The sequence below is a fragment of the Bos indicus genome, chromosome 5, assembly GCF_029378745.1.
Source record: "Bos indicus isolate NIAB-ARS_2022 breed Sahiwal x Tharparkar chromosome 5, NIAB-ARS_B.indTharparkar_mat_pri_1.0, whole genome shotgun sequence".
Classification (NCBI taxonomy): domain Eukaryota; kingdom Metazoa; phylum Chordata; class Mammalia; order Artiodactyla; family Bovidae; genus Bos; species Bos indicus.
In genome coordinates, this window is record NC_091764.1 from 88647459 (window position 1) to 88673955 (window position 26497).

The following is a 26497-nucleotide window of genomic DNA, read 5'->3' on the forward strand; positions in this document are numbered from 1 at the left end:
TTGTGACCCCTTGGACTCCAGCACACCAGGCCTCCCTGTCCTTCACCATTAGAAAGACGTACTGGATATTTAATAATGGATTCAAGACTCGCAGTTCAACAGACAATAGTCAAGATTTGTGGTTTAATGATCGGATGCAACAAACTTATTGTGTACCTTAACTGATAGATTTGTCCAGTGGCTTTTGGCCTTACTAAAGTTTATGATCAAAACACTGCTGCCATTAAGTGACTTTAAGTCATGAATACTTAAATATTATATATTACTTCCATGTTGAGAAAAAAAATTTAAGCATTTCTCCACCAATTTCTAAATTCACTGCTCACTTTGTTTTACCTGAAGCCTATTTCTATTTATGATTATAATTAAACAATTTGGAAATGAAAGATGTGATGATCCTTCTATAAAAAAGAAAACTGCATATTCAGTTCAGTTCAGTTCAGTCACTCAGTCGTGTCCGACTCTTTGCGACCCCATGAATTGCAGCACCGCAGGCCTCCCTGTCCATCACCAACTCCTGGAGTTCACTCAAACTCACATCCATTGAGTCGCTAATGCCATCCAGCCATCTCATCCTGTCGTCCCCTTCTCCCCAATCCCTCCTAGCATCGGTCTTTTCCAATGAGTCAACTCTTCGCATGAGGTGGCCAAAGTACTGGAGTTTCAGCTTTAGCATCACTTCTTCCAAAGAACACCCAGGACTGATCTCCTTTAGAATGGACTGGTTGGATCTCCTTGCAGTCCAAGGGACTCTCAGGAGTCTTCTCCAACACCACAGTTCAAAAGCATCAATTCTTCGGCGCTCAGCTTTCTTCACAGTCCAACTCTCACATCCATACATGACCACAGGAAAAACCATAGCCTTGGCTAGACGGACCTTTGTTGGCAAAGTAATGTCTCTGATTTTGAATATGCTATCTAGGTTGGTCATAACTTTCCTTCCAAGGAGCAAGCATCTTTTAATTTCATGGCTGCAATCACCATGTGCAGTGATTTTGGAGCCCCCAAAAATAAAGTCTGACACTGTTTCCACTGTTTCCCCATCAATTTAAAACACAAGTTGGGTTATTGAACAATGCTCGATTTTTAGAATTTCATAATAAAAATACATCTGACCATTGTTATGATTGAAGTTTTGTTCCCTTCAAACTTATACATTGAAAACTCAACCGCCAATATGCTGGCACTGGGAGTGGGCCATGGGGAGGAAGTTCAGTTTAGATGAGGTGACCAAGATGGGATGCTTCATGAAGGGATTAGTGTCCTTATTAGAAGAGAGATGAGAGCTCATTCTCTTTTTCTATGTCATGTGAGGACATAGTAAGAAGGCAGCTGTCTGCAAGCTAGAAAGAGGGCCCTCTCCAGGAACTGAATCTGCCAGGATCTTCATTTTGGACTTCCCAGAATCCAGAACCATGAGAACTAACATCTCTTGTGTAAGTTGGTCTGTGGAATTTTGTTTTAGCAGCCCAAGTTGAGACAACCACCAATTAATAGAAAAGTACCCTTTTATTGAGAAGTAAGACAAGTGTATTTACAATATTCAATTGTTAGATCATATAATCTGTGAGACTTTTAAAAGCAGCAGTATTCCAGGAATTACAATGTATAAGGGGAAAAGAAAAACATTCCAAATAGGTTTCTGTTACAGAAAATAGATTTGAACAATGCCAGAAACACTTAAGGCTAAGTAGTATTAGACCTTTTCTTCCACCTTTATAGCAATAACTGATGCTTTTTTTTTTTGGGTCACAGACAGAAGACTAATTTTGGAAAGGAAGAAACAATATGATGTACAGTGTTTTCTGTCAGAAAACAAGTTATGTTTAAAAGTAGAGCCTCATCAATGGTTCTAAGAAACATACAATGCTGCCAAGCAGTCCCAAACTCACATTTGATAAAAATGAAAACTGCTCCAAGCCTCTCATTCTTATTGGGAGATTATCACATCTTTTATACACTTCTGTCTAATCATGTTTTCTGAAACAAGATTGTTGAAAAAGAGATCTCTGCTACAGTGCAAAGAACATTTTGATAGAAATTCATGTCTACAAGGGAGTTAAATAATACAGATGCTCCTTACATTAACAGATACTGTTCTTGCTCTAAAAAAAGGTAGACTTATCTAGCCACTGTAAATAATATGGGTCAGTCAAAAATATGTATAACAGAGTCCCACAGGGCAACTTATATAAGTCAGTCCCCCAAGTATGTAGGTATTTGACACTCTCCAAGTAAGGATAGTACTTTTTTGAAGAACATTAGACAACAAAGGGTTTCTTACCATTCCATGAACTATTGAGGTAGGAGTCTCATTTTGTCAATATCATCTATGTTCACAGATTATGTCATAAATCAAATGCCAGTACCGAAAAGACAGTAATCCACAAGGCTGAACCATTAAGACTATCTACCAAGTCGTTCTTTCTTTAGATGAGCAAGGATGGGACTTCCCTGTGCATCAAGAGACTTAACTACTAGTAACATAGGCAATAATGTATCTTGTAGACATGTTTGTAAATAAAAACCACAAATTTCAATTATGATTTTATGTATTAAAAAGCTTTGCAACTGTTAAAAAAAAATGAGCAAATAGTACAATCATTAGTAGTAAAACAAATAGTACTATGACTCTTGAAATGGCTTCCTACCGCTACAAAAGGGTGCCTCCCTGGAAAACTACTACTGAGGAAACACCCCCAGCTTCCTACCTACTGCCCGTCGAGCAGCAACAGGGGAGAAAACAACACATCATTTTTGTAGTGTCATGTTTTTCAGAACCATAGCCAGTTTAATTATGGTAAAGTAACTTTTGCGTGTGAACTCAGATATTCTCTCCACGAATTCAAGATGAAGAGCGAGTGTATGAAACACACATTATGCATACTGATTTTTATATTAGGAAAAAGCTGAAAATAAGGGAAAAATTGGCTTCTGTGAACAGCCCTTTAAAAAACAGCTGTAAATTTAACCTTATAACGTGTTACATCTTAAAGTAAAAATTACCAGTAGTTATTCCAATGTATGAAAAGCAAAATAATAAACCACTGCTAAAATTTAAAAAAAATAAAAGGAAAAACTGGATCATGACATGGAAAAATCTCACTTGGGTTGTATCACTTAGTATCTTAAAGAACACACCATTCAGTGAAACAAGCTTTGTAACAGACTGTTTCATGGCCGAGATGGCTTTCTGTTAAATGCTCATGTGTCATGAAAGATACAGATGCTCAGATGAGAGTCCCAAGGAATATCAGGATTTCCAGAGTGTGTTGCTGAAGGAAAAAGTGCTGAATGAGCTGTAACTTAGAAACTGTAAGCTAGTAAAGAATGACCTTTGCAACATTACAACAAAGAATATCTAGGTCGGATTTTCATCTGGTTTTAAAATATTAAGATTCAGAAGAACCATGAAAGTTTTATTTTAACCATATTCTTACCAAAAGAAAAAAAAAAGGGATTCATACATCAACACTGGGTTTTCCTGGTTTTAATAGATTAAAATAACATAATCCAATCTAACTCATGCATCATTTTCAGAGACACAGTGCAACTGGAAATATTTTTGCCATTGCAGTGGAGACTTCTAAAAAGCAAATGCCTATGGATATGCTTGCATCTTGAACATAAGAAGGAAAGAAATAGGGATTACAGTCCTCTAAGGATGGCTGTGTTTCACACACTGTGGAAAAATAATAAACATGGCCTTTAAAAGTTTCAATATGCATGTAACATAGATTTCACCTCCTTCGGTTTGCTTGCTGACCTCTTAGATGACTTGGTTAGAAGCCTGTTTTCATCGCTTCTTTGTTAACTGTTGTTGGTACTTTGTAGGCTATACGTTTTAAACTTCTGTAAAGAACATTACAAGCTATTTCAGGTAATTTAATTTTGTGCTGAATATTCTTCAAAGGATTTTATAAATAATACAATATTTTAAATGAGTCTTCAATTCAATGGTTGTTATACCATATTGTTGCTTTCTCCGACTTTATCTACAAACTGCAAGGAGAAGAAAAACAGATAGTTAAAAGAAAGCCTAGAGCACTTAAAAATATCACATCAACACTTTAAATGTTGATTAAAAAAACCCAGCTTTGTAAGATTTGTGGAAATTTAAGGTATGACCGACAATGACTAATCCAGTACTACTCACCATCTTCTGACACATAAATGTATATAAAAAATTTTTTCCTACAAGTTTTTGCATGACATGTTATACATATGACTTTAAAAGTGCAACATGAGAAATGCAACACAATGAATTAAAAAAACTGGATAAAATGAAGTTAACGCTTCTAGCTTAACAAAAGAAAAATTAAAAAAAAAAAAAGCTGAAATGTCAGCCATTCATGCATTAATGAACCCAATAATATTATTTCAACTGACCATTATTGTGGATCTCTTCTGGGCCTATGTAGTCTTTGAACAAACAGATTTAGCTCCATTAAGTTCAATAATTAACAACAGCTATTGACTAAAAATACTTTAAATGTGTATTCTGGACTTCAGACTGAAAGTGGCAATGACATTAAAAAGAGACTTAATGATGCAACATAAATCGGTAATTACAGAACTTAAGTTTTAACACATAGTAATGTAAGTGGTTATTTACTTGATTACTCCACCCCAAATACAAAGCAATTGGGCTTTCTTCAGCATTCCAGATGGTGATGCAAACAGATGTTAAAACAAAGTAATTAGTGAAGATATTAAGTTACATAACCCAAGTGGCTACAATACTATCAAAATGTAGCAGTCATTTACCCCTTTTTTTTTAATCACTGTTCATACTTTTACTTAATAATAAAAAAATAATAATATTAAGAAATGCTTATTTATTTTAATGAAGCAATAGTAGAAAACAAAATTTATAGCACTGAATGTTCATTTATGCAAATACTGAAGAATTCTTAAATTAGGGACATGATTAATAAGTACAACTCTATATAACTAGAAGTTTTAGTACATTCAAAAGACATTCTAAGTATAAACAACAGTGACTATTGTATGAGTTTGGGGATTAATGCAAATGAAATCAGGATATACCCCTATAAGCCTAGGTCCCAACATTTTATATTATTGCAAATAAGTGACTGGCACTCATGAATTCACTAGAATTTTATGACAAATTCAGGTGGAGAGAAAGCACATTTTCTCTCTAAAGGTAACTTCAAATATCTAGGTTATCTGAGCTGTGAGATTCTGACTCTAAAATTGAAATGAGATCAGGCTTACAGTGGTACCTATTCCTTGGTGGGAAAGCCATCCTTTAGCTCTTTGAGAATTCAATACATGCTATGGAGTATCTCTAGAAGCATCTATGCAAATCTGCAAACATCTGTAAGAAGTTGATGGCCTGCCCTGGAGATACAGATTTGACAAGACTGTTCTAACTGTGGACAGAACTGGGAACAGAATTTTATCATCTGACTCTCAGTATCACAATGCTTTATTTAATTGTTTCAACACACTCCATTTGGTGATACAGTCTAAGAGAGAACATATTTGTAAGAAATAATGGTGTTCTTTTATATTATTGCTTCTAAAATTAGAGCTCTTATAAAAGTTAATTGAAAGGTGCTTTGAACTCTCAAAGAGAAAGGTAACATAGCAATCCAAGTCACATGAAAAAAGGAAAACAACATTAAATGTGGATACAGTGAAACCAAATTTCAGATTTTATAGGTTTAGTAATGATTATATTGTTATTCACTGTAACCACAATTTATGTGATGCAACTGTTTATATCATAATAAAAACATATCAATCATGTTATCAATTCAAAAAGAGCATCAGAGAACAATTATTTATCTTTAAAATTTTTATTTTATTTAAACAATTTAAAAATTGTAGTTGATTTACAACATTGTGTTAATTTCTGCTGTAAAGCCAAGTGATTCAGTTATACATATATATACGTATATTCTTTTTTATATTCTTTTCTGTAATGATTTATCGCAGGATGCTGAATATAGTTCTCTGTGCTATACAGCAGGATATTGTTGTTTATCCATTCTAAATATAATAGTTTACATCTGCTAACCCCAAACTCCCAAACCATTCTTTCTCCCAGAGAGCACTTATTTTAATGGTTCAAAAAATATGTTGCTAAATATAGGATTACTTACCGATCTAATTCCAGGTAAGTTCAAGAGTGATCCAAGGACTGGCACTCTTCTAATAAAGCCAACAACCACAGGAAAGAAGCCCCTGGGAGAGGGGGAAAAGGTCTTAGAACAGATTCTCTATCACCAAAATCGACTGTTAGCCACACAAAAAGAAATTTTGTTAAAATTTTGAACTTTTAAGCAACTTCAAAATTCAGTTACCATTTCTTCCCTCTCCCTGGATGTGATCCCTTCTTTAGTTGTGCTCTGTGACATTCTGCATGCACATCTATAACCACATTACTACTATATCCCACCAGTTCCTGTACAGTCTATTTCATGGATCAGAAATGAGAGATTCCTTAAAGCAGATTTGGCACTTAGTTTTTATGTTTCCTGTGGGCAATACAGTGCTTGGCAGATAGAAGACAAATGATATACCTTTCTTGAATAAATAATTTAATCAACCGTACTTAAAAGTGTTTTCTCACATTGTATACTATTATTTACTTGGTAAGCGGCATTCATAAAATATTAAATGATCAAAACCTCCCATAATGTATTTGGTCCAAAATTTTTTAACTTCTGCACGCACTAAAGAAAGCATCATCAAGTGGCAATAACTGTGCAGTATCAGGTTCTACATGTTAAAACGCTGGATTGATCTATCACTGGTTGGTTGATGAAAATAGCAAACAGAGACAGAGTGTCTTAAGATGCCACCAAAGTAAATTTTATAGCACTGAAAATGCTTTACAAGTTAATTTATACCCTGACACAAGCAATCATCTGCACTTGATAAACACACCTGGGTTTCTGTAATAATTATCTGACATAATGGTTTACTGAAATAATAAAATAGTTGACTTACCTGAACAAGAGAAAGAATCCATAAATTTCAAAGATCATGCCTATCAAAGGCCAACCAATCAGGACCACAAACACACCACCCAGGAAAAATCCTGTAGCCTTCATTTTATGTTTTTGGAAGAAGAATCTGAATGTTCTTTCTAAACCAATTACAAAAGCCAAGCCAGCCACAAATAAAACCTGCAAGAGAAGGAAAATGCAACATAGTTAAGCAGTTAAATGCATTGTACATGCTTGAAAAGGAAGGTCAAAGCTAAATTCGATAAATGTTTAAGACATGTGTTTTAATGTGGCCAACTGGCCAGAGAAGGCCACCGATGCACACAAGAGGCAGAACCATGTTGAAGTGGTAGTTACATCCCTCTCTGCTCAGCCCTCTGCTGTTGTGATCAGATGAAGAAAAGAGAAGGAAAGACAAATGAGGCATTGCCCACGGGTGTCTGCACCTGCGGTGGTTTCCCCAGGTTTAGCTAGATAGTGAGAGCTTTGTCTATTAACAAGACGAGCCGCAAGGCGAAAGAGAGTAGGTGCCTGTAAAGTATCAACTGAAGGGACTCCTGGTTCTGAAAACTTTTATCAGGACTGACAGCAGTTCCTACAGATGGGTGAAAACCTGACATGGCCCATTTGGTAGTAGAAGAAATCACACAAACCCAGGAGGAAGATCCTAGTTTTATTAATTCCAGAAGTCTGGGAGCAGCTGATATGAAACACAGCTGTGCCTTCTCAAATATATTCTGTATGTTTTCAGACAATGGACAAGAGACGGTGGTCAACTAAAAACTTGTTTTCTCCCAGGTTTTATTCCCAAACACTTGCCTTTCTTCATTACTGTACTTTGGGGAAAAATATTTCACACAAATATTTATTAAGCCTAATGTTTAAGTTTCACATTCTGAGATGCCAACACTGTTGATGTTACTGTTTATTAAAACATTAATTCTGAACAATTTTGTTATCCTTTATATTTTCCAATGTCCAATTAAAAGCCCAATGTTAATATACACTTCAAAACTATTCCATCCTTACTCAATGACTTTACTGCCCTCTTAGGAGGGTTACTGGGCTTCCCTGGGGGCTCAGACGGTAAATCCCTGGGTTGGGAAGATCCCCTGGAGAAGGGCATGGCAACCAACTCCAGTAGTCTTGCCTGGAGAAATCCGTGGACAGAGGACCCTGGCTACAGACCACGGGGGCACTAAGAGTTGGACATGAGTGAGCAACTAACACTTTTTTTTAAGAGGGTTACTAATTTCTAGGGCTCTTGCAGAGCCTTCACCATACAAAAGAGTATACATTCCAAATAAACAATATACACACCTTTCTTAGCAAGCCAATTATTCATAGAGGTATATATTTTAAAGGTTGAAGTGGTTTTAAAAAACTCTTCATCTTATGCTATTGAGGTAAATTTTAAATCTCAGATATTTCAAGTCAAAACAACATTAACAAATTTACCAAGACATGGGGCTTTGAAGTCATCTACTTTGAACTACTCAGAGGTAGTCTTGATTTTACTCTATTGTAAATCACATATCAAAATATTTAACCAAGCAGTTATGGGATTAGAAAACCTCATTAAGTGTTTACCTTTTATTTAAACAGTAAGCTTGCAAGTTTCATTCCTGATGGAAACAGAAAATGTAACAGGAATCTTCATATGAGTAACAGTGAATTATCTTCCCCTGGTTTTACAGCTGGCAATAATTCATTTGTATTAAGTTAAAATTTCATTATGAATGTAGTTAAAATATATGTTGAAACACTCACATTTCCAATAGCCAGTAGTGCTTTGTCAAAAAAGAGGATCATTCCAAAGAATAAGAAGAACACTCCAAATCCTGTTAATCCCATTCCAATTTCTGCAACATAAGTCATACAGTTAAGGGTAGAGCAAAAGTAAAGTTACATTCAGATTCCTGTAAACTAGGAAAGATTGTTCAGTTTTTCTTTTGACTGATAAGGAAACATGGGTCCCAACACTGCAGGTTAACTTACAATGACATTCTTTATAAACTATAACAAATTAAATTAACATCAGAAAATTACTCTCAAATTTAAAATGAGTTAAGAATTTCTGCTCCTTATACGAAACAGAGGACTTCTCACAAACATACCCATAATAGAGAAAGATGAATCAGGATTCTAAACCTTTGGTTATGTATTTTTTTCCTCCCAAGAAACCTTTTGGCTGCAGACATAAGTATATGGGTTTACTTGTACTTTGTCCCCTCTTCTCCTTTTATGTTCCAGGGCTAGTGTTTATATGCACAAGACCTGCAGTTTCTTCTTAAAATGCTTAACCTACCAGAAATGCTACAGGACGTCAGTACAACAGACTTCACTCTATTATGCGCTGCTTCTCACAATGGCAACACGAGAGATTCTGAGAATTAAGTAGCTGTCTCCTCTAAAAGTTAATATTCAGAAGGTGAGACATCACTTTGACTTCCTGATGGTTTATTATGCATTTATCTACTATAAGTCTCTCTCAACTATGCACCTATTCACACATTTAGTCTGAGTCCTAAAACCATCTCTCCAACACTGTTTTACCTAATATTAACATTCTGGGTCTTTACTTCTTCACTCAGAAACAAAAAATTGTTGATCAACTCCTAGATGTTGGCAACTGTTCTAGGGACTGAGTATAGAGTAGTGGAAAGTATAAGCTTTTAAGGCTCTGCTTACTCTTTATATAAAACTAATGATTTTATTGCCTCTACATTCCCTAGACTTATTTGTACTTCTGAAGAGTCTCAACTTTTTATGGTTACAGTTGCACTAGTCTGTTAATTGTACAAAGCACAATCCATGTAATTACTTCCTTGCTCATTTTAGTTTTGCTTGCAGGAAAACAGTCATCAATCCTTACTTTACCTAGCAGCACTACCTGTAGAAAATAATGGATCTGAACTGAAACTGCCATATTTTGGGAAATACAATTTTATATACGCAGTAGTGATTTCTGATCTGTTACCTCAGCTCCAGCAAGCTGAAATCTAAGTCACAGCTCCTTAAAAATTTAGGCCATGTAAAATGTTCCAATGAGTTTAAAAATTTACATTTGTCTTCTTCAACATCCTTCACTTCAATTTACAGTTAATGACTGCCTCCCATTCCAGCTACCTTTTTCTCTGAGAGTTAGACTAAAAGAATTCAGATTCAGTCCAGTTCAGTCACTCAGTTGTGTCCGACTCTTTGCGACCCTGTGGACTGCAGCACACCAGGCTTCCCTGTCCACCACCAACTCCCGGAGCTTACTCAAACACATATCCATCGAGTCGGTGATGCCATCCAACCTTCTCATCCTCTGTCGTCCCTGTTTTCCTCCAGGCTTCAATCTTTCCCAGCATCAGGGTCTTTTCCAATGAGCTGGCTCTTAGCATCAAGTGGCCAAAGTATTGAAGCTTCAGCATCAGTCCTTTCAATGAATATTCAGGACTGATTTCCTTTAGGACTGACTGGTTTGATCTGCTTACAGTCCAAGGGACTCTCAAGAGTCTTCTCCAACACCACATTTGAAAAGCATCAATTCTTCGGTGCCACTCAGCTTTCTTTATGGTCCAACTCTCACATCCATACAAGACTACTGGAAAAATCATAGCTTTGACTATATGGACCTTTGTCAGCAAAGTACCTGTCCATAAATACACTGGAAAGTGTATACCATGGACATAAATTCTTGAGAAAGTTGGAGGCTGATTCTTTCATGCTTAAATGCTTCAGGAGAACTTACCAAAATAACTATACAGATGTCAGACATAATTTCTGAGAGAAAAATATGGACAAATGAGCAAGTAACAATCCATTAAATAACTATTTAGTAGTTAAGATTTAATCACTGGCAGCTGGGTTACTTACTTAGTTCAGTTCAGTTCAGTAGTGTCCAACTCTTTGCGACCCCATGAATCGCAGCACGCCAGGCCTCCTTGTCCATCCCCAACTCCCGCAGTTCACCCAGACTCACGTCCATCGAGTCAGTGACGCCATCCAGCCATCTCATCTTCTGTCGTCCCCTTCTCCTCCTGCCCCCAATCCCTCCCAGCATCAGAGTCTTTTCCAATGAGTCAACTCTTCACATGAGGTGGCCAAAGTACTGGAGTTTCAGCTTTAGCATCATTCCTTCCAAAGAAATCCCAGGGCTGATCTCCTTCAGAATGGACTAGTTGGATCTCCTTGCAGTCCAAGGGACTCTCAAGAGTCTTCTCCAACACCACAGTTCAAAAGCATCAATTCTTCGGTGCTCAGCCTTCTTCACAGTCCAACTCTCACATCCATACATGATCACAGGAAAAACCATAGCCTGGACTAGACGAACCTTTGTTGGCAAAGTAATGTCCCTGCTTTTGAATATGGTATCTAGGTTGGTTATAACTTTCCTTCCAAGGAGCAAGCGTCTTTTAATTTCATGGCTGCAGTCACCATCTGCAGTGATTTTGGAGACCAAAAAAATAAAGTCTGATACTGTTTCCACTGTTTCCCCATCTATTTCCCATGAAGTGATGGGACCGGATGCCATGATCTTCATCTTCTGAGTGTTGAGCTTTAAGCCAACTTTTTCACTCTCCTCTTTCACCTTCATCAAGAGGCTTTTTAGTTCCTCTTCACTTTCTGCCATAAGGGTGGTGTCATCTGCATATCTGAGGTTATTGACACTTCTCCCGGCCATCTTGATTCCAGCTTGTGTTTCTTCCAGTCCAGCGTTTCTCATGATGTACTCTGCATATAAGTTAAATAAGCAGGGTGACAATATACAGCCTTGATGCACTCCTTTTCCTATTTGGAACCAGTCTGTTGTTCCATGTCCAGTTCTAACTTGTCCAGGTCCAGTTCCATGTCCAGGTCAGTTGCTTCCTGACCTGCATACAAATTTCTCAAGAGGCAGATCAGGTGGTCTGGTATTCCCATCTCTTTCAGAATTTTCCACAGTTTATTGTGATCCACACAGTCAAAGGTTTTGGCATAGTCAATAAAGCAGAAATAGATGTTCTTCTGGAACTCTCTTGCTTTTTCCATGATCCAGCGGATGTTGGCAATTTGATCTCTGGTTCCTCTGCCTTTTCTAAAACCAGCTTGAACATCAGGAAGTTCACGGTTACTTAAATACAACCCATTTCTATTTTTTTCACAAGTTGTCCTAACAATAACATAGACATGTTGAGATGTTTGTTCTTCAGAAAGGAAATTATATGGCAATAAACATACTATATGCTGAGAATTTACCATGAATTGGCCTTTATGAAGTGCTTCACATCTCTTACTGAACTTAATTCTCCCAGTAATATTGCAAGGTAGGTATCATTATAGCATCTTAGAGACAGAGGAAACTGAGGTTTAGAGAATTGACTTCATTTGCCCAAAGTCACACACCTGGTTAAGCATTTGAACTCAGGTCTATTCGAATCCAAAGTCCCTGTGCTTAACCATCATGCCATACTGCTTCCCAAAGGATCCCCCTCCCCCCAGTTAAATACATCAGATTAAATGAAACTCAAGGGTATTGGGGTATGCTGAACTTCTGGGAGAAGCATCTTTAGGTGATTTAAGTTTAATATAATCAGCTTGTTACTAACATAATGTCAGGTATGTTATTAAAAACTGCAGTGAAAAAGAAAGACCATGTATATGGTTTTACATTTAACGAATGAAAGTGAAAGTGACATTGCTCAGTCGTGTCCGACTCTTTGCAACCCCATGGACTGTAGCCTCCCAGGCTCCTCCATCCATGGGATTTTCCAGGCAAGAGTACTGGAGTGGGCTGCCATTTCCTTCTCTAGGGGATCTTCCCGACCCAGGGATCGATCCTGCATTGCAGACAGACGCTTTACTGTCTGAGCCATGAGATGTCTAAACAAATGTCCTAATTCCTTTGGCAAAACTGGGGGGTTAAAAAGTATTACTGGCTCCATGTTTCATGTGGGCAACTTAAGACTCAGATTAGTAACTCATCCTTGATCACAGAATCGGCAAATATGGGTGTGTGTGGAGGGGGACGGGTGCTGAGTGGGAGGGAACTGTGTGGGGTTTGGCTGGAATTCAAATCTAGTCTTGAGGCTCCACAGCTTATAACTATATCACGGGAACCGAAACATTCCACTGCTTTACCCAGTACAGTCCAGTAAGAGTGGGTTGCCGCTAACATTTCTGCCGAAACACCGGCAGGCTATTGCCATATAGTCCCTAATTTGAATGTGCCAAAGACTCAAACTGGCCTCGCTGTTCAGCATGAACAGCATGTTTATTTTACTGGGTTTGATTCTGATGGTGAGAGGGCAGCTCCAAGTAGTGCTTTAATAACCAGAGGGCTTGTGAATACATAGGCTTAGGGAAGAACTGGAGGGGAGAAAATGGAACAGCGAAGCAGTTTGAGCCTTTTGACCCATTCACATGAGCGACTATTTGGCAATAACCTGCTACTGTTTTGGCAAAAATGTTAGAGGCAACCCTCTCTTGCTGGACTGCACTGGGTAAAGCAGTGGAATGTTTCAGTTCCCAAGTTATAGTTATAAACTGTGGAGCCTCAAGACTAGATTTGAATTCTAGCCAAACCCCACCCACTCCCCTCCCACCCAACACCCGTCCCCCTCCATACACACACATCTGCCGTTTCTGTGATTAAGGATGAGTTACTAATCTGAGTCTTAAGTTGCCCACATGGGATGGGAATACCAGACTACCTGACCTGCCTCCTGAGAAATCCGTATGCAGGTCAAGAAGCAACAGTTAGAACTGGACATGGAACAACAGACTGGTTCCAAATCAGAAAAGGAGTATGTCAAGGCTGTATATTGTCACCCTGCTTATTTAACTTATATGCAGAGTACATCATGGGAAACACTGGACTGGATAAAGCACAAGCTGGAATCAAGATTGCTGGGAGAAATATCAGTAACCTCAGATATGCAGATGACACCACCCTTATGGCAGAAAGTGAAGAAGAACTAAAGAGCCTCTTGATGAAAGTGAAAGAGAGTGAAAAAGTTGGCTTAAAGCTCAACATTCAGAAAACTAAGATCATGGCATCTGGTCCCATCATTTCATGGCAAATAGATGGGGAAACAATGGAAATAGTTACAGACTTTATTTTCTTGGGCTCCAAAATCACTGCAGATGGTGACTGCAGCCACGAAATTAAAAGACGCTTGCTCTTTGGAAGAAAAGTTATGACCAACCTAGACAGCATTAAAAAGCAGAGATATTACTTTGCCAACAAAGGTCCATCTAGTCAAAGGTATGGTTTTTCCAGTAGTCATGTATGGATGTGAGAGTTGGACTAAAGAAAGCTGAGTGCCAAAGAACTGATGCTTTTGAACTGTGGTGTTGGAGAAGACTCTCAAGAGTCCCTTGGACTGCAAGGAGATCCAACCAGTCAATCCTAAAGGAAATCAGTTGAATATTCATTGGAAGGACTGATGCTGAAGCTGAAACTCCAATCCTCTGGCCATATGATGAGAAGAACTGACTCATCTGAAAAGACCCTGATGCTGGGAAAGACTGAATGCAGGAGGAGAAGGGGACGACAGAGGATGAGATGGTTGGATGGCATCACTGACTCAATGGACATGAGTTTGAGTAAGCTCTCAGAGTTGGTGATGGACAGGGAAGCCTGGCGTGCTGCAGTCCATGGGGTTGCAAAGAGTCGGACACGACTGAGCAACTGAACTGACTGAAAATAAATGTATTTTCTTGTGCATTATTAAAATTTCATTCTTCTTGCCCATGTGCATGCATGCATGTGCACATGCACACAGATATGTGTATTTTTAAAGCACAATCTAATTAAAAAAATCTAATAAAAGTAATTTATCTAAAATCAAAAGCTTATTGTAGAAATTGGATAAGTAGAGATATTCTTAGTCCAATGACAATCACCTTAGCACTTTGATTTCTTATTTAAGACATTTCAAGGAAGCGCTGTCTATGCCCTTTCAAAAAGAGAAAATGTTATAATAAAAACTCAACTCAACATCATGGTAGAATTTAGGCAATGTTACATAATGAAGTAAAGCTTTAGAGGTAGCATGGCAACTGCCCCACTCCAGCCTCCTCAATAAATTTTGTGGGTTTTTTTGCGGGGCAGGGTACTGGAAGGGATTATAGAATTCCCTTAAAAAGTCATGAACTGCTTTTTTACTATGACTAGTACTTGATCACTGTCTCCCAGAATGGGGATCCCAGACTAATCTTGGTAAGTCACTTGAATGATGGCCAATTCCTACAGTTGAACACACACACAAACACCAGTTGAAATCCAAAGAGCTTTTGGTCCACTAATCATTTTGTATTCTCATCCATTATCTATTTAAAATATTCAGCAAATGAGCAGCAAAGAGTTAATTTCCTCCTCTTCATCACTGTAATGAAGTGAGGAGAATGCTGCCTATTCTGCCCATATTCCAACCCAACCCCCTCGTTCTGGTTTTTGGAAGGATGTAAATTAGGAGAATCTATATGCACAAGGTAAGTAAATAATATATATATGTAATAATCACAGACTCAGACAGGAGTATTAACAGATAGGAAAACTACGCAAAGATCAAGTACCTCCTCTGAGTAATTAGTAGTACTATTAGAAATAAATTCTAGCAATTTATGTGTAGTATTCTGCTAAATTCTGGGTTTCAGTCAAGAGGACCAGAATTCTGCCTCATAACAAAAATAGGCTCTGAATATTCTACCCAATCTCTCAAAAAATCAATGCATAATTCTAAAGAATAAATATCTACTGTTGAAACTATTTTTTGCTATGGGAAAATTTCATCCCTCTAAGATAGATTTCAAATAAACTTAACATCAAGTCTTCTTAGATGCTAGCAGGATACAGTGAAAAGAACAAAGATTTTTGAGCCTGCAGACCTGGGATCAAGTCTTGTTTCTCTTGCTTTCCTCATGATTATACACTGGATTTCTTTTGAGCCTTCTTTAATTTATACAAGAGATATATTCTTCTTTGCTTTACAAGGCTTTTAGAACTAAAGAAAACATTTTACATGAAAGCACATGGTAAACTGATATGAGATGCTTTTATATAATAGGTAGTTTTATTATAACACTAAACCAAACCAAACCAAAACAAAAAAACCAACCCAAACATAAAAACCTAGAAACAGAAAAGGACTCTATATCTGATCAGAACAGATACACCAAAATGGGCACTCACAGTGCAGACCCAGTTCAATCTGAGGAAGGGAGGGACCCTTCCTGGGGTGGCAGTGTGTGCAGGAGTTATAAGAAGCTTGGTGAAGTTCAACTTAGTCAAGACTTGAATCCAAACCTTACGACTTCACTTTAAAATAAGCCATTTTTAAAGGAAGTTCTATTTTTTATTCCAACAGACTGTTAAATTCTTAAAAATCTTTAAAATTCAAGTAAGTTATACAGAATAAAAAAAAAAAAGGCATGGCAGATAAAGTGAGATTAAAAAGACTATCACTACCATCAAAAGACAGGAAGCACAGGGGTGGCAGATACGTAAATACAAAATTATTAACACTGACAAAAAGGGGTAGAAAACTACCCCTTTTATATTTTATATTGAAAGGGAAATTTTATATTGAAAGGAAACAGACAGCAATATGAATCTTAGAGATAAGATAGGCTGGAGAACTCAGTGGCAGACAGAAAGATGCTAAAATAATAAAACATACCGCAAAGCACAAAATACAATATTAACGAAAGAAGTCGTTTAACTGAACACAAAGTTTACGATTGGGAAGACAGCAGCCGATAGAAAAGTGAAGATATTTCAAGGGATTTTTAAAAGGTTGCTTCCACTGGTGGCAAAAAGCAAATACTCAAAATATTTAAGCGTAAGCACATTTCCAAAAAGAGCCTATCATGGATGACATTTAAAACACGGCCTCCAAACCACCAGCAGTAACTTGTAGAGGACCCCAAGTATGTCAAGTGCAAAAATATCCCCAAGAGTGGGCCGCTGGCATCGCGCATCAAACTTTCTCTAGCGGCCGCCCGCAGGAACAAAGCGCCCATCTTCCTGAGAGTGAGAGCGGCGCGACCCCCGCGCGCTCGGCGAAAGCTCCCCTTCCCCAGCTCGGGCGTCTCCCCAGACCCCACTGACTCTCCCCTCCCGCCAGGTCCGCAGCCGCAAGTCCAGCACCCGGCTCCTCCAGGAAGCCCTCCAGGGTCCCGCAGTCCTAGCTGAGTATTGCAGGCCACCGCCCCCATCGCGGAGCTTCATTCATTGACCCGGGCAGGCAAAGGGGAAGGCGGGCGAGACCCAGACCGAGGAAGGTGTGTGCGGGGCTTGAGGCGGGGCCTCGGGGCAGGTGCTTACTCTGTGTGTCCGTTAACGAGATCATGGCTGCAGAGGTGAGGGCGGCGGCAACAGCACCTCGGAGCGCCCTGGGTGTGGAGCGAAGTGGAGAGAACGAAGCCGGGAAGCAGCCCAGGCGAGAGCCGCCACGTCTTCCGGAAACACGCAGCCGCCCCCACTCTAGGTTCAAACCCGCTTCCTATTGGCTAGACCTGCTCCCAACATCAACCAATAATCTCTGGTCTTGTTCAGTGACGCACATGGTGGCCACACCCCTTGACCATTTAGAGAAGGGTAGTACCTGCAATTGGTTGAGAAGACCGACCCGGAAGGGTGAGTGCCTCCGGCTGGAGAGAAAGGAAAGCCTGGTGGCGGGAAGTTTTTATTGGAGTGCGGCTGAAACGGGTAAGTGGTAGACCTGAGTCAGGGGGGTCTTGGGGTCGGAGATCGAGGAGGGGGAATGTTTTTCTTAACCTCACTGGGGAGAGGTTCTGGGGTAACTCCTGTTACCTCTTTGAAAGAGCTAACATTCCTTTTCCTGGCAGATGGGGAAGGCCGGCTCACTTCCTTCCACCAATACGTTGGTGAGGGAGAAACAGGGGTCCTCGCCCCTCTAACGGAACTCTCCATCATCGCCCAGTTCTAATGGAACTCGGGCCTTTAGGGGCACGTTCCACTGCGGGTCGGTCTCTTTATCACCAGCTTTTTCCAGGCAGGAGACTCGGTCACCAAAGCCTTTTATTTGCAACCACTGTTTATTGGGAAAAGCCAGAGGGGACGCCTAAGCGTGACGGAGAGTTTTATTAAATTGCTGTTGCAGCCAAACCCAGGTGGCGGAAAGTGTGTGTGTGTGTGTGTGTGTGTGTGTGTGTGTGTGATTTAGCTTCTGGTACTTGGTGTCAAGTCCCTGATGCCGGGAAAGATTGAGGGCAGTAGAAGAGGGCTTCAGAGGATGAGATGACTGGACGGCATCACCAATGAACTTGGGCAAACTCTGGGAGATGGTGAGGGACAAAGAGGCCTGGCGTGCTGCAGTCCATAGGATCGCAAAGAGTCAGATATGACTGGGCGACTGAACAACAGCAACACTTGATGTCAAGCGTGCGTGACTGACATGAGACCTTGTAAAGTATTTCCGAAGGATGCTGTCAAAAGTTCAGATATAGCAGAAGTAAAACCACTGAATCATGGAAGTAGTAATTAGTAAAGGTTCATTGTATATACACCAAAAAGACAGTTTGACAACCAAGAGCACTCAAATCGAAACATGGAATTAGGCTCAGGGCTATATAGTTAATACAAAGCAGCTTGTTTAGTAAGAGGGCTGCTGCTGTTGCTAAGTCACTTCAGTCGTGTCCGACTCTGTGCGACCCCATAGACGGCAGCCCACCAGGCTCCCCCGTCCCTGGGATTCTCCAGGCAAGAACACTGGAGTGGGTTGCCATTTCTTTCTCCGGTGCAGAAAAGTGAAAGTGAAGTCGCTCAGTTGTGTCCGACCCTCAGCGACCCCATGGACTGCAGCCTACCAGGCTCCTCCTCCATGGGATTTTCCAGGCAAGAGTACTAGAGTGGGGTGCCATTGCCTTCTCTGAGTAAGAGGGCATTGATTGTTTATTCTTCACACTGATTGGTTATATTAACATTTTCTTAAAAGATGGAGAATTGGTTAGTGGTTACCTCATAGCAATCTTGGGAAACAGTGGAAGTTTTGCTTCTGATTTCCAGAGGCAGAAAGGCGAAGTGCCCCAGGTCAAGTTAGTCTTTCAAAATAAGCTAAATTAAGCTTTGTTTGTCTGGCTATGTTGGTTTTGTCTGCCCAGGGAATTTTCAAGGCTGATCTCCCTTTGTTTTGGATTTTAAACATTTAAAATTTAGACATTTAAAAATGTCTAGGTATACTTCTGACAGACCTGCTATACATAGCTCATTACTTTTTGAACATATTTTACATTCAGCTAGGTTTTGCTATTAAATCACATCATTTGGGGAAGGAGTTTATAAGCAGTTTTTTAAAAATGATATAATCAAAGGAGTTGTTTAAAATAGTGGGAGGAAATGGTTGTAGAGTTGTAGACTACATTCTTTCATAAGAGTGGAGAAAGCTTCTGCTTTCAATCTCAGCAAACCTGTGTGCCTGGATGCTAAGTCCCTTCAGTTCAGTTCAGTCGCTCAGTCGTGTCCGACTCTTTGCGACCCCATGAATCACAGCACACCAGGCCTCCCTGTCCATCACCAACTCCCAGAGTTCATTCAAACTCACGTCCATTGAGTCGGTGATGCCATCCAGCCATCTCATCCTCTGTCGTCCCCTTTTCCTGCTGCCCCCAATCCCTCCCAGCATCAGAGTCTTTTCCAATGAGTCAACTCTTTGCATGAGGTGGCCAAAGTACTGGAGTTTCAGCTTTAGCATCATTCCTTCCAAAGAACACCCAGGGCTGATCTCCTTCAGTTGTGTCCAACTCTTTGTGACCCATGGACCATAGCCCATCAGGCTTCTCTGTCCATGGGATTCTCCAGGCAAGAGTACTGGAGTGGGTTGCCATGCTGTCCTCCTGGGGATCTTCCCGACCCAGGGATTGAATCTGTGTCTCTTACATCTCTTGTACTGGCACTAGTGCCACCCTGAGCCTTCACTATATGCAAGGCATTTTACTAGGCTACGTGGATATAGAGGTGAAGAGACTCAATCTCTACCCTGCTGGAGAATCTTACAGTCCAGGTGAAGGAAGGTGAAGGTGAAGTCGCTCAGTCATGTCCCACTCTTTGTGACCCCGTGGACTGTAGCCTACCAGGCTTCTCCGTCCATGGGATTCTCCAGGCAAGAATACTGGAGTTAATAATGGAGTTACCATTTCCTTCTCCAGGGGATCTTCCCCACCCGGGGATCAAACCCGGGTCTCCTGCATTGGAGGCAGACGCTTTAACCTCTGAGCCACCAGGGAAGCCCTACAGTCCAGAGAAGGAGAATTATATTTCCATGAAATGGTGAAGGCATGTTCATGTAGATAAAGAATTAGAAGTCCTTGGTTTACTCCTCTACTTAAATATCTTTTAGTGTTGTGACTCTTTCAAGCTTCTTAGCAAGTCACAGAAGACCCTACCTATTTTTCCAGCCTAGTGGTGGCTTTAGAATTCTACATGAGGCAGGGCATAGGATGAGCAATTTGAGTAAGGGTAGGGTGCTGCTGAAGCTACCTTCGGAGAACATTGGCTTAGTTTCAGAAAATGTTGGTTGTCCATTTCAGAGTTGGAAAAGGTGTTCTTGGAGATTATGGATAAGCTAAATAAAGTTCCTACCCTCCAGACTCACACCTCCTTTCACTTGCTCGTGTGTACTCTTAAGTTTTAACCATTCAGAAATATTTCTTAATACAAACCAGGTTTTCCGCCATTTCTGAACTCTTTGTGTTCTCTCCATCCGAAATCTCATCCCTCCATGCAATACCAATTCCTCTTTTAAAACTGAGGCTAAATTGTAACCCTGTAGAGCAAATGTTCAGTAAAACGTTAAATGAATAATTTACTTTGTTAATGGGTTTTGCTTCATCTGGGGTATTTTAATCTATCCAACTTGCTATTTGTAAAATAGGTTCCACCATCCCAATTTTACAGATAGGGAAAGTGGCTGAGAGGAGCAGATTGTTTTAAGTTTGCTAAAATCACACACAATAATGTAATGGTAAAGCTGTTTAACCTCTACGCTTTGCTCTTTTTTTGCAACTTCACTAAGTATTTACTGGATGTTTGTTAACTGTTTTTGGTGTCATACTTGTTGTTGTATTTGTGTGACTTTGGTTACTTCTCTGAAATCTAGAGAATTCTCCATAAACAGTAGAGTAGGAAGAGCCATGTAGTATTGTTGAAAGGTCGCTGCAGTATATAATTTACTTTCTAACAGTTTTTGTGCTCAGTAATGACAGATTATCATTGAGCATTATCAGCAGTACTGTTTTTAAAAAAAATGTTGCTCTGATTTTTCTTTCACTTTTAGGGAGAAATTTGGCTTTCCAGTTCAACTTCACAATGGCATCCATTTCAGGTTAGTGGAGATTATTCTATTTTGTGGTTCATTCTGTTCTCTTTCTAACTGTGTGTTTTTCTCTGTTCCTTCCCCTCAGTTTTACTGTGAGTCTTAAACTACTTTTAAAAAAAGTTTTAGTAGGAATAAATAAAAATAAATTTAGAAAATATTTCTTAATAATTCTGATTATAGATATTTTTCCATATTTGTTTTTATTGTTGTAAAATATATTTAAACTTATCGTTCAGCTACTTTTAAGCAGACAATCAAGAGCATTGCATGCCTGGCGTTACGTGCATCTGCATTGTGTGCAACCTTTGCCAGTATCCATCTCCAGAACTTTTCATCACTCCCCACTGAATGCCAAGAGTAGGTGCCTGGAAAAGGTAAACATGGATGTCTTTCTTTTATACTTTAAAAGTATTTTAAATAACACCACATAGGAACTTACCTTAAGGAAATAGTGGAAGAGTACGTAAAGCTCGTGATTCAAAGATGGTCAATGCAACAGTGTACCAAGTGAACAATAACTTCCACTCCCCCACTTCCCTGAAGCCCCTGGTAACATCATTCTGCTTTCTGTCTGGGACTTTGACCTTTCTAGGTACCTCATAGAAGTGGAGAAGGCAATGGCACCCCACTCCAGTACTCTTGCCTGGAAAATCCCATGGATGGAGGAGCCTGGTAGGCCGCAGTCCATGGGGTATCTAAGAGTCGGACACGACCGAGCGACTTCACTTTCACTTTTCACTTTTATACACTGGAGAAGGAAATGGCAACCCACTCCAGTGTTCTTGCCTGGAGAATCCCAGGGATGGGGGAGCCTGGTGGCTGCCGTCTATGGGGTCACACAGAGTCGGACACAACTGAAGCGACTTAGCAGCAGCAGCAGCAGCATAGAAGTGGAATCATACAATATTTGTCCTTTTGTGTTGTCTTTGAGGTTCATCCGTTGGGTACCATGTATCTTTTTAAGGCTAAGTAATATTCCACTGTGTGGATATACCACATTCTGTTTATCCACTTGTTTGTCAGGGGACATTTGAATTATTTCCCTTTTCAGTTTCTGTGAATAATGCAGCTACGAACATCGGTGTACAAACATCTGTTTGAGCCTCTGCTTCCAGTTTTTGGGTGTATATACCTGCAAGTGGGCTTCCCTCATAGCTCAGTCGGTAAAGAATTCTCCTGCCGTGCAGGAAACCCAGGTTCTATTTCTGAGTCGGGCAGATCCCCTGTAGAGGGAAATAGCAACCCACTCCAGTATTCTTGCCAGGAGAATCACATGGACAGAGGACCCTGGCAGGCTACAGTCCATGGGGTCGCAAGAGTCGGACATGACTTAGTGACTAAACCACCACCATACCTACAAGTGAAATTGCTGGATAACATTTCTGTGTTTAATTTTTTGAGGAACTACCATACTGTTTTCCATAGTGGCTACACAATTTTACATTCCCACCATGCAATACATAAAAGTTCCAAGGACTGATATGTTTTTTGATAGTGTTTTAGGAACCTAAGAAAATTATAAAGTAAATCACTAATAATGTTACTACTAAAATTAATACTGTACCATTTAGATGTATTATTTTCAACAAAAATTTTCATATTTTTTCCATAATGTTTGGTAATGTGATTCTTAAAAACACAATGTAGATAAAGAATATAGACATACTGTAAATTTTATGTTGTCAATATTGTTTTTAATACTGCTCTGTATTTTGTTGTTTTATAGTGGCATTAAAGAATTAACACTTTGAGTGTTGGTTTTGAACTTTTAGGCTGTCTTTACTTTTAAAATATAAAAAAAGTTGCATTGGACATCTTTGAATCAAAAGGTTTGTGTACTTCTTTGATTATTTCTTTAAGATAAGTTCCAAAGTGGTATTATTTGAAATATTTTTAAAATATAAAAGAAAGACATCTGTTTTACCTTTTCCAGGCAGCTACTCTTGGTATTTTGATGTATTTCCTCACATTGTTTGTTTTTATAAACTTGACCAGATTCTTTTGTGCTTATTAGTGAAGTTTTGCTGTTTATTCAGTTAAGAGGTGGATGGTAAGAGGGAGGAACTTATTCTATGGTTATTTTCCTGTTCTTTGTAGGGATATAGTAAATATGACCTTAGAACTGACAGTGGAGTACCAAGTCTAGGTTCTTAACAAACTTTATAGGAATGGTTTTCTTAAGTATGGAATCCTTCTCTCCACACCCCAAAACTTTACAATTTATTTAAATATAAATGTGAAAAAAATAGTGACATAGATTTTGTCTTCATCTCTCACAGCTTAATGATTCATATTAATAGCCTCAGGGCTAATAATAAATGATAACAATTGAAGTTATATTAAATGCTAACCCAGGTATTCTTCACTAAGAGACAAAAGTGTGGGTTTCATAGATATTACTAAACCTTACTGTAGATGATGACTGCAGCCATGAAATTAAAAGACACTTACTCCTTGGAAGGAAAGTTATGACCAACCTAGACAGCATATTAAAAAGCAGCAACATTACTTTGCCAACAAAAGTCCATCTAGTCAAAGCTATGGTTTTTCCAGTAGTCATGTATGGATGTGAGAGTTGGACTATAAAGAAAGCTGAGTGCCAAAGAACTGATGCTTTTGAACTGTGGTGTTGGAGAAGACTCTTGAGAGTCCCTTGGACTGCAAGGAGATCCAACCAGTCCATCCTAAAGGAGATCAGTTCATTGGAAGGACTGATGTTGAAGCTGAAACTCCAGTACTTTGGCTACCTGATGTGAAGAACTGACTCATTTGAAAAGACCCTGATTCTGGGAAAGATTGAAGGCAGGAGGAGAAGGGGATGACAGAGGATGAGATGGTTGGATGGCATCATCGACTCGATGGACGTGGGTTTGGATGGACTCCGGGAGTTGGTGATGGACAAGGAAGCCTGGCGTACTGCAGTCCACAAGGTCGCAAAGAGTTGGACACAACTGAGCGACTGAACTGAACTGAACCGAACCAAACCTTACCTCAGTTAAAATAGTTATTTTTGGATCATATCAGTGAGTTATTCTATTTAGTAAGACTTTACTCTTTCTCAGTAGGATATGATGTTTTAAAAGTTGTTTATTTATTTATCTATGGCTGCACTGGGTCTTCGTTGCTGCACAGGGCTTTCTCCAGTTGTGGCCAGCAGGGGCTACTCTTCACTGTGGTATGCGGTCTTCTCACTGTGGTGGCTTCTCTTGCTTCGGCTCCCAGGCCCTGGAGTGCTGGCTCGGTAGTTGTGGCGCGTGGGCTTAGTTACCCCGAAGTGTGTGGAATTTTCCCAGACCAGGGATAAAACCTGTGTGCTCTGCATTGGCAGGCAAACTCTCAACTTGTTGTGGATGACCAGGGAAGTCCCTGGGATATGATTTTAAAATAACTGAATAATGCCATACATCAATTTTATTTAAGAAGAGATGATTACTTTAAATCATAGCTTTTAGAATATTTCACCCTGTTCAAATAACCCACCTCTTCTATTGTTCTACCCACTTGTTGACCTGTATTTGAAATGCCTCTGAAATTGCCTTCAGATAGTTTGTTGAGTTGGATTTGGTGATTCCCAAAGAAAGTGGTAAATCACTTCCTTTTCACTGTGGCCTTCAGTATGGGAGATCGCTAGAAACTGTTGTGCTTCTGAAGAATGGTACTTCCCTTGTTTCAGCTGTAAGCTTAGGAGCAGGATCCCTGCTCGATGCTGTGTGCTCTTGAGATATAGTAATAAGCCCTCTTCATGATGAATGATTGAAATCCTTCCCTTTTCAATCTCATCTCTCATCATAAAGGTCATGTGTTGTCCAAGCTGGCATTAGAGATGGTTATAGTTTTGAACAAAAATATTAAAAGACCCTGATTTTTTACAACTAGCTCTACTCTCTTATATTCTGAGTCAATCAGGACTTTGTCCAGGGTGCAGTGATACTGACTTTGTAGCACAGGTTGACATTATCTCTGTTAGGTGGGATTCAATGAAAGAAGCAGAAGCACTGTGAGTGATAAGAGGGATTGACTGTAGGAATTCTTGGTGGGAATTTGGGAAGTGTTTAGGGTCTTTCTTTGTGTCTGTTGGTGGGCCTGGCATCGGTGGTGCCAGTAGATAGGAAGAGAAGATGCTTCTGCCAAGGGGATTGCCCAAACAGAATGCTGCCTGTGAAGATGAATCTCACCAGAACCTGGACCAGTCTCTGGTTGCCTCAAAGCCTCCAGTTTAGGTGAGGCAGCACCTGTCAAAGTGCTGGCGTCCTTCCCTGTTGAGTCGCACACCATCTGGCTGAGTGTTCAGAGAAGCCCAAGGAGAACCAACAGGATCCAGAGGAACTGCAGGCACCTCTGTTTCCCCAAGGATATCTAGCAGCAGCTAGAATCATGGGCCCAGCTGCTGCCCCATGCCGGAGAGGTCACCAGACCTGACCTTGCACTGCCCTTCTTAAATATGGAAAATATAGCTACTGCTTCACTTCCACCTCCTAAAGCTCTGGCTCCCCAAGTTGACACAGCTCTCTCTTGTCCAAACAAATGCATGCTGATCCTCTCCCCTGAAGAGGACAGGAATTCTCTTTATTCATCTTTGGATGGTGCTCATTCCTCTTCTTGCTCAATCACATCCTCCTTGATAATCTTCTAACTTAAATCCTGAGATACAAAGTTAGTGACTATTAACACCTATTATTTTAGGATTTAGGGGAATGGGAGCCAGAAGGTCAGTCTATCCATCCATTCATCAACTAACTAAACATCAACAAGAGAAATCCAAAATTGGCTTCTACAGGAATGTCAAAATAAAGGAGAAATGCTTAATAGCTATTCCAGTTCTTGGGTCTCCCCTGATCATGTGGTTATACGTGTTATTTTATAACTGCCTTTTCAACTTTCCGTATCCCTTTGTTCTCAGCAAACAGCTCACCTGGTCATGGGGCCTTGCCTGGTGGGATTTGCCTTAGCAGTTTGCTTGTAATGGGTTTTTGTGGTTTTCCATTAATTCTAAGCAGGGGATGTGGGAATACCAAAAGATAACCCTAGAGCAGGAGTCCCCAACCTCTGGGATCTAATGCCTGATGATCTGAGGTAGAGCTGATGTAATAATTACAGAAATAATGTGCACAATAAATGTAATACACTGAATCATCCTGAAACCATACCCTCCCCCACCCCACCCTGGTCCTTGGAAAAACTGTCTTCCATGAAACCGGTCCCTGGTAC

At 39.8% G+C, this 26497-nt stretch overlaps 2 protein-coding genes and 1 non-coding gene across 6 annotated transcripts in view; 1 reads left to right on the forward strand and 2 right to left on the reverse strand.

The window, feature by feature from the left end:
* Window positions 1-1490: 1490 nt before the first annotated feature.
* Window positions 1491-17435, reverse strand: GOLT1B (golgi transport 1B). The gene is made up of 5 exons (XM_019961471.2): window positions 17278-17435; window positions 8751-8842; window positions 6982-7160; window positions 6132-6213; window positions 1491-4002 (listed from the first exon to the last, which is right to left on the reverse strand). The coding sequence occupies exons 1-5, from the start codon at window positions 17300-17302 to the stop codon at window positions 3964-3966; spliced, it is 417 nt and encodes a 138-aa protein (XP_019817030.1). The 5' UTR covers window positions 17303-17435; the 3' UTR covers window positions 1491-3963.
* A 117-nt stretch (window positions 17436-17552) lies between these two features.
* Window positions 17553-26497, forward strand: part of RECQL (RecQ like helicase) — a 32809-nt gene continuing 23864 nt past the window's right edge. The window contains exons 1-3 of one of the 4 annotated variants that reach the window (XM_070789978.1): window positions 17564-17661; window positions 21248-21295; window positions 21526-21663. Coding sequence is in view for 1 of the 4 variants with exons in the window: in XM_070789977.1 (XP_070646078.1) it covers window positions 21280-21295 (16 nt within the window). In the remaining 3 variants the exon portion in view is untranslated. Of the gene's footprint in view, window positions 17662-21247; window positions 21296-21525; window positions 21664-23015; window positions 23119-26497 lie in introns of those variants that run through there. The other 3 variants (XM_070789977.1, XM_070789981.1, XM_070789980.1) reach the window with 3 other exon arrangements.
* Window positions 20127-20198, reverse strand: TRNAW-CCA (transfer RNA tryptophan (anticodon CCA)). Its single transcript has one exon. It is a non-coding gene; the product is annotated as a tRNA-Trp (tRNA).